The sequence below is a fragment of the Babylonia areolata genome, chromosome 16 (genome assembly GCF_041734735.1).
Source record: "Babylonia areolata isolate BAREFJ2019XMU chromosome 16, ASM4173473v1, whole genome shotgun sequence".
Lineage (NCBI taxonomy): Eukaryota > Metazoa > Mollusca > Gastropoda > Neogastropoda > Buccinidae > Babylonia > Babylonia areolata.
The window spans coordinates 30301993-30310237 of NC_134891.1; the positions used below are offsets into that span (position 1 = coordinate 30301993).

An 8245-nucleotide genomic window follows, 5' to 3' on the forward strand; every position below is an offset into this window, starting at 1 on the left:
TGTGTGGTGTTGGTCAGTTCACTGTGTTGGTCAGTTCACTGTGTGGTGTTGGTCAGTTCACTGTGTTGGTCAGTTCACTGTGTGGTGTTGGTCAGTTCACTGTGTGGTGTTGGTCAGTTCACTGTGTTGGTCAGTTCACTGTGTGGTGTTGGTCCGTTCACTGTGTTGGTCAGTTCACTGTGTGGTGTTGGTCAGTTCACTGTGTTGGTCCGTTCACTGTGTTGGTCCGTTCACTGTGTGGTGTTGGTCAGTTCACTGTGTTGGTCCGTTCACTGTGTTGGTCCGTTCACTGTGTGGTGTTGGTCAGTTCACTGTGTTGGTCAGTTCACTGTGTTGGTCCGTTCACTGTGTTGGTCCGTTCACTGTGTGGTGTTGGTCAGTTCACTGTGTTGGTCAGTTCACTGTGTGGTGTTGATCAGTTCACTGTGTGGTGTTGGTCAGTTCACTGTGTTGGTCCGTTCACTGTGTTGGTCAATTCACTGTGTGGTGTTGGTCAGTTCACTGTGTGGTGTTGGTCAGTTCACTGTGTTGGTCAATTCACTGTGTGGTGTTGGTCAGTTCACTGTGTGGTGTTGGTCAGTTCACTGTGTGGTGTTGGTCAGTTCACTGTGTTGGTCCGTTCACTGTGTTGGTCCGTTCACTGTGTTGGTCAGTTCACTGTGTTGGTCCGTTCACTGTGTGGTGTTGGTCCGTTCACTGTGTTGGTCCGTTCACTGTGTTGGTCCGTTCACTGTGTTGGTCAGTTCACTGTGTTGGTCAGTTCACTGTGTGGTGTTGGTCAGTTCACTGTGTGGTGTTGGTCAGTTCACTGTGTGGTGTTGGTCAGTTCACTGTGTGGTGTTGGTCAGTTCACTGTGTTGGTCAGTTCACTGTGTGGTGTTGGTCAGTTCACTGTGTTGGTCAGTTCACTGTGTGGTGTTGGTCAGTTCACTGTGTGGTGTTGGTCAGTTCACTGTGTGGTGTTGGTCAGTTCACTGTGTTGGTCAGTTCACTGTGTGGTGTTGGTCAGTTCACTGTGTGGTGTTGGTCAGTTCACTGTGTGGTGTTGGTCAGTTCACTGTGTTGGTCAGTTCACTGTGTGGTGTTGATCAGTTCACTGTGTGGTGTTGGTCAGTTCACTGTGTGGTGTTGGTCAGTTCACTGTGTTGGTCAGTTCACTGTGTGGTGTTGATCAGTTCACTGTGTGGTGTTGGTCAGTTCACTGTGTGGTGTTGGTCAGTTCACTGTGTTGGTCAGTTCACTGTGTGGTGTTGATCAGTTCACTGTGTTGGTCAGTTCACTGTGTTGGTCAGTTCACTGTGTGGTGTTGGTCAGTTCACTGTGTGGTGTTGATCAGTTCACTGTGTGGTGTTGGTCAGTTCACTGTGTGGTGTTGGTCAGTTCACTGTGTGGTGTTGGTCAGTTCACTGTGTTGGTCAGTTCACTGTGTTGGTCAGTTCACTGTGTGGTGTTGGTCAGTTCACTGTGTGGTGTTGGTCAGTTCACTGTGTGGTGTTGGTCAGTTCACTGTGTTGGTCCGTTCACTGTGTTGGTCAGTTCACTGTGTTGGTCAGTTCACTGTGTTGGTCAGTTCACTGTGTGGTGTTGGTCCGTTCACTGTGTTGGTCAGTTCACTGTGTGGTGTTGGTCAGTTCACTGTGTTGGTCAGTTCACTGTGTGGTGTTGGTCAGTTCACTGTGTGGTGTTGGTCAGTTCACTGTGTGGTGTTGGTCCGTTCACTGTGTTGGTCCGTTCACTGTGTTGGTCCGTTCACTGTGTGGTGTTGGTCAGTTCACTGTGTTGGTCAGTTCACTGTGTTGGTCAGTTCACTGTGTTCACTGAGGGAGTTAAGGTGATGTATTGTGATGGTTACAGGAGGGAGTTAAGGTGATGTATTGTGATGGTTGTAGGAGGGAGGGAGTTTAGGTGATGTATTGTGATGGTTGCAGGAGGGAGGGAGTTTAGGTGATGTATTGTGATGGTTGTAGGAGGGAGTTAAGGTGATGTATTGTGATGGTTGTAGGAGGGAGGGAGTTAAGGTGATGTATTGTGATGGTTGTAGGAGGGAGGGAGTTAAGGTGATGTATTGTGATGGTTACAGGAGGGAGGGAGTTAAGGTGATGTATTGTGATGGTTACAGGAGGGAGGGAGTTAAGGTGATGTATTGTGATGGTTACAGGAGGGAGGGAGTTAAGGTGATGTATTGTGATGGTTGCAGGAGGGAGGGAGTTAAGGTGATGTATTGTGATGGTTGCAGGAGGGAGGGAGTTAAGGTGATGTATTGTGATGGTTGCAGGAGGGAGGGAGTTAAGGTGATGTATTGTGATGGTTACAGGAGGGAGGGAGTTAAGGTGATGTATTGTGATGGTTACAGGAGGGAGGGAGTTAAGGTGATGTATTGTGATGGTTACAGGAGGGAGTTAAGGTGATGTATTGTGATGGTTGCAGGAGGGAGGGAGTTAAGGTGATGTATTGTGATGGTTACAGGAGGGAGTTAAGGTGATGTATTGTGATGGTTGCAGGAGGGAGTTAAGGTGATGTATTGTGATGGTTGTAGGAGGGAGTTAAGGTGATGTATTGTGATGGTTGCAGGAGGGAGTTAAGGTGATGTATTGTGATGGTTGTAGGAGGGAGTTAAGGTGATGTATTGTGATGGTTGCAGGAGGGAAGAAGGCGCCCAACACGGAGATCACCAAACAGCCCAGGTCCTGGTACTCAGTCCTCTGCAACCGCTGGCTCTCCCTCTTTGGGGTAAGTGGTCCGCCCTCCACCACCTCCATCACCACCATCACCATCACCACCACCTCCGTCACCATGATCACCACCACCACCACCACCATGATCACCACCACCACCATATCATCATCCTACAAGTGTTGATATGTGTGGTGATCATGTTCATCATCCTACAGGTGTTGATATGCGTGGTGATCATGTTCGTCATCCTACAGGTGTTGATATGCGTGGTGATCATGTTCATCATCCTACAGGTGTTGATATGTGGTGATCATGTTCATCATCCTGCAGGTGTTGATATATGCGGTGATCATGTTCATCATACATTTCTCTGACATCATCCTACAGGTGTTGATATGTGCGGTGATCATGTTCGTCATCCTACAGGTGTTGATATGTGTGGTGATCATGTTCATCATCCTACAGGTGTTGATATGTGTGGTGATCATGTTCATCATCCTACAGGTGTTGATATGCATGGTGATCATGTTCATCATCCTACAGGTGTTGATATGCATGGTGATCATGTTCATCATCCTACTGGTGTTGATATGTGTGGTGATCATGTTTATCATCCTACAGGTGTTGATATATGCGGTGATCATGTTCATCATACAATTCTCTGACATCATCCAACATGTGTTGATATATGCGGTGATCATGTTCATCATACATTTCTCTGACATCATCCTACAGGTGTTGATATGTGTGGTGATCATGTTCATCATCCTACAGGTGTTGATATGTGTGGTGATCATGTTCATCATCCTACAGGTGTTGATATGTGTGGTGATCATGTTCATCATCCTACAGGTGTTGATATGCATGGTGATCATGTTCTTCATCCTACAGGTGTTGATATGCATGGTGATCATGTTCATCATCCTACAGGTGTTGATATGCATGGTGATCATGTTCTTCATCCTACAGGTGTTGATATGCATGGTGATCATGTTCGTCATCCTACAGGTGTTGATATGCGTGGTGATCATGTTCATCATCCTACAGGTGTTGATATGCATGGTGATCATGTTCTTCATCCTACAGGTGTTGATATGCGTGGTGATCATGTTCGTCATCCTACAGGTGTTGATATGTGTGGTGATCATGTTCATCATCCTACAGGTGTTGATATGTGTGGTGATCATGTTCATCATCCTACAGGTGTTGATATGCGTGGTGATCATGTTCATCATACAATTCTCTGACATCATCCAACATGTGTTGATATGTGTGGTGATCATGTTCATCATCCAACATGTGTTGATATGTGTGGTGATCATGTTCATCATCCTACAGGTGTTGATATGCATGGTGATCATGTTCATCATCCTACAGGTGTTGATATGTGGTGATCATGTTCATCATCCTACAGGTGTTGATATGTGTGGTGATCATGTTCATCATCCTACAGGTGTTGATATATGCGGTGATCATGTTCATCATACATTTCTCTGACATCATCCTACAGGTGTTGATATGCGTGGTGATCATGTTCATCATCCTACAGGTGTTGATATGTGTGGTGATCATGTTCATCATCCTACAGGTGTTGATATGCGTGGTGATCATGTTCATTATCCTACAGGTGTTGATATGCGTGGTGATCATGTTCATCATCCTACAGGTGTTGATATGCGTGGTGATCATGTTCATCATCCTACAGGTGTTGATATGCGTGGTGATCATGTTCATTATCCTACAGGTGTTGATATGCGTGGTGATCATGTTCATCATCCTACAGGTGTTGATATGCATGGTGATCATGTTCATCATCCTACAGGTGTTGATATGTGTGGTGATCATGTTCATTATCCTACAGGTGTTGATATGCGTGGTGATCATGTTCATCATCCTACAGGTGTTGATATGTGGTGATCATGTTCATCATCCTGCAGGTGTTGATATATGCGGTGATCATGTTCATCATACATTTCTCTGACATCATCCTACAGGTGTTGATATGTGTGGTGATCATGTTCATCATCCTACAGGTGTTGATATGTTCATCATCCTACAGGTGTTGATATGCGTGGTGATCATGTTCGCCATACAGTGGATGTACGCTCTGGGAGAGCTGACGGCTTTCTTCATCATCTATTTTTACATTGGGAAGGCCAGCCCTGGATACTTCCCTGGTCAGTGGTCACACACACACACACACACAGAGGGGAGGGTACACACACAGACACACACACACACACAGGGGAGGGTACACACACACACACACACACACACACACAGGGGAAAGTGTACACACTCACACACACACACACACACACACACACAGGGAGAGTACGCAAATTAAACAGACTGATTACAACACTTGATTTTTTTTTTTTTTACTGCTCTGTTTCATGTGTGGTTTTTTTTGTGTGTTTTTAAAAAATAATCTAATGAAAAGATTGTGAACTGTAAATGGATACAAAATAGTAAGCATACATATTATATACATGCACTTGAATGTAAGACAGAACAGATAGGCAAACAAACATATAGTACAAACATACACACATTCATGCATACGTATACCTGCATTTATTTCTGTACAATTGACATTTCAAATGTACGGCATGCTTTGTGTGACGTGATGACAGTAGGGATAGGGGAAAGAGCAGGACACAGGAATTCAGTGAGAAGAGAGGACACAGGAATTCAGTGGAGAAGAGAGGACACAGGAATTCAGTGAGAAGAGAGGACACAGGAATTCAGTGGAGAAGAGAGGACACAGGAATTCAGTGACACAGGAATTCAGTGAGAAGAGAGGACACAGGAATTCAGTGGAGAAGAGAGGACACAGGAATTCAGTGACACAGGAATTCAGTGAGAAGAGAGGACACAGGAATTCATTGGGAAGAAAGGACACAGGAATTCAGTGGAGAAGAGAGGACACAGGAATTCATTGAGAAGACAGGACACAGGAATTCAGTGGAGAATAGAGGACACAGGAATTCAGTGAGAAGAGAGGACACAGGAATTCATTGAGAAGAGAGGACACAGGAATTCAGTAAGAAGACAGGACACAGGAATTCATTGAGAAGAGAGGACACAGGAATTCATTGAGAAGAGAGGACACAGGAATTCAGTAAGAAGACAGGACACAGGAATTGAGTGACACAGGAATTCAGTAAGAAGAGAGGACACAGGAATTCACAGGAATTCAATGGAGAAGAGAGGACACAGGAATTCATTGAGAAGACAGGACACAGGAATTCAGTGAGAAGACAGGACACAGGAATTCAGTGGAGAAGAGAGGACACAGGAATTCACAGGAATTCAATGGAGAAGAGAGGACACAGGAATTCAGTGAGAAGAGAGGACACAGGAATTCAGTGAGAAGAGAGGACACAGGAATTCAGTGAGAAGACAGGACACAGGAATTCAGTGGAGAAGAGAGGACACAGGAATTCAGTGAGAAGACAGGACACAGGAATTCAGTGAGAAGAGAGGACACAGGAATTCACTGGAGAAGAGAGGACACAGGAATTCAGTAAGAAGACAGGACACAGGAATTCAGTGGAGAAGACAGGACACAGGAATTCAGTGGAGAAGAGAGGACACAGGAATTCAGTGGATGTTCAGTGAACCATGGGCAATGGTCCAAAGCAAGGGGTTCTGTGCTGGGACCAGTGGAAGGGTGCAAAACTCACTGCTCACTTCCTGATGTCTTTGCTGGGACCAGTGGAAGGGTGCAAAACTCACTGCTCACTTCCTGATGTCTGTGCTGGGACCAGTGGAAGGGTGCAAAACTCACTGCTCACTTCCTGATGTCTTTGCTGGGACCAGCGGAAGGGTGCAAAACTCACTGCTCACTTCCTGATGTCTTTGCTGGGACCAGTGGAAGGGTGCAAAGCTCACTGCTCACTTCCTGCTGTCTGCAGAAAAGCTTAGAGATCACATCACCAAACATGTGCCATACTACACACACATTATCATTCACTCTTACATTCTCATGCATACACTTATACACTTGCACACACACATGTGCATACACACACACACATGCGCAAACACAAACACATGCCCAAACACACACACACCCACACACACACACACACACACACACACACACACACACACACACACAAGTGTGTAAGAAATGTGAATAGAGCAAAAGCTCAGGAGCAAACGTTGGTGAGACTTACGATGTTTTTTCAACTTGGCAAATTTGTTGACAGGTATTGCAGAGTTCAATCTGTATGACTGGCTGAAGTACGGATGCCTACGCTGTTTTAGGTCAGTATGCAAAGTGAATTGAAACACATAAAGCTCTAAAGATCTGTTTTAGGTCAGTATGCAGAGTGAAACGAAACACATAAAGCTCTAAAGATCTGTTTTAGGTCAGTATGCAGAGTGAATTGAAACACATAAAGCTCTAAAGATCTGTTTTAGGTCAGTATGCAGAGTGAATCGAAACACATAAAGCTCTAAAGATCTGTTTTAGGTCAGTATGCAAAGTGAATCGAAACACATAAAGCTCTAAAGATCTGTCGGCACGCAGTGTCGCCGCCTTGAGATATTGAAAGTGAATGTGAAACATGGCCCACAGACGGGGAGGCCCCCAGCAGGAGCAGATCGTGGTGGCCCCCTCCACCCCTGCCCTCCACACCCTGGCCGCACAGCTCACAGAGGACAACCAGGACTTTGCCAGCAGGGGACGCTACCACCAGTCCGAGGTCATGCAGGGAGACAACTTTGATGACTACGACAGTGAGTGAGGAGGACTGCAACAGGGCTTTCCTTCAGCGCTGTGGTGTGGGGGTGTGACGCGTCGTGGTGTGGGGGTGTGACGCGTCGTGGTGTGGGGGTGTGACGCGTCGTGGTGGGGGTGTGACGCGTCATGGTGTGGGGGTGTGATGCGTGGGGGTGTGACGCGTCGTGGTGTGGGGGTGTGACGCGTCGTGGTGTGGGGGTGTGACGTGTCGTGGTGTGGGGATGTGACGCGTCGTGGTGTGGGGTTGTGACGCATCGAGGTGTGGGGGTATTGGGTGTGATGCGTCATGGTGTGGGGGTGTTAGGTGTGACGCGCTGTGGTGTGGGGGTGTGACGTGTCGTGGTGTGGGGTTATGACGCATCGAGGTGTGGGGGTGTTGGGTGTGACGCGTGAGGGTGTTGGGTGTGATGCGTCATGGTGTGGGGGTGTTGGGTGTGATGCGTCATGGTGTGGGGGTGTTGGGTGTGACGCGTCGTGGTGTGGGGGTGTTGGGTGTGGCACGTGTGGGTGTTGGGTGTGACGCGTCATGGTGTGGGGGTGTTGGGTGTAATGCGTCATGGTGTGGGGGTGTTGGGTGTGACACGTCGTGGTGTGTGGGTGTTGGGTGTGACGCGTCATGGTGTGGGGGGTGTTGGGTGTGACATGTCATGGTGTGGGGGTGTTGGGTGTGAAGCATCATGGTGTGGGGGGTGTTGGGTGTGACGCGTCATGGTGTGGGGGGTGTTGGGTGTGACGTGTCATGGTGTGGGGGGGGGGGGGGGGTGTTGGGTGTGACATGTCATGGTGTGGGGGTGTTGGGTGTGACGCGTCATGGTG

General features: G+C 47.4%; 1 protein-coding gene across 1 annotated transcript in view; it reads left to right on the forward strand.

The window, feature by feature from the left end:
• The window catches only part of LOC143290981 (solute carrier family 12 member 8-like), a 32667-nt gene extending 25227 nt beyond the window's left edge, over positions 1–7440 (forward strand). The window contains exons 12-15 of the mRNA XM_076600568.1: positions 2642–2730; positions 4736–4853; positions 6894–6951; positions 7265–7440. Coding sequence (XP_076456683.1) covers positions 2642–2730; positions 4736–4853; positions 6894–6951; positions 7265–7433 — 434 coding nt within the window. The 3' untranslated portion in view covers positions 7434–7440. The remainder of the gene's footprint in view (positions 1–2641; positions 2731–4735; positions 4854–6893; positions 6952–7264) is intronic.
• Positions 7441–8245: the final 805 nt, after the last annotated feature.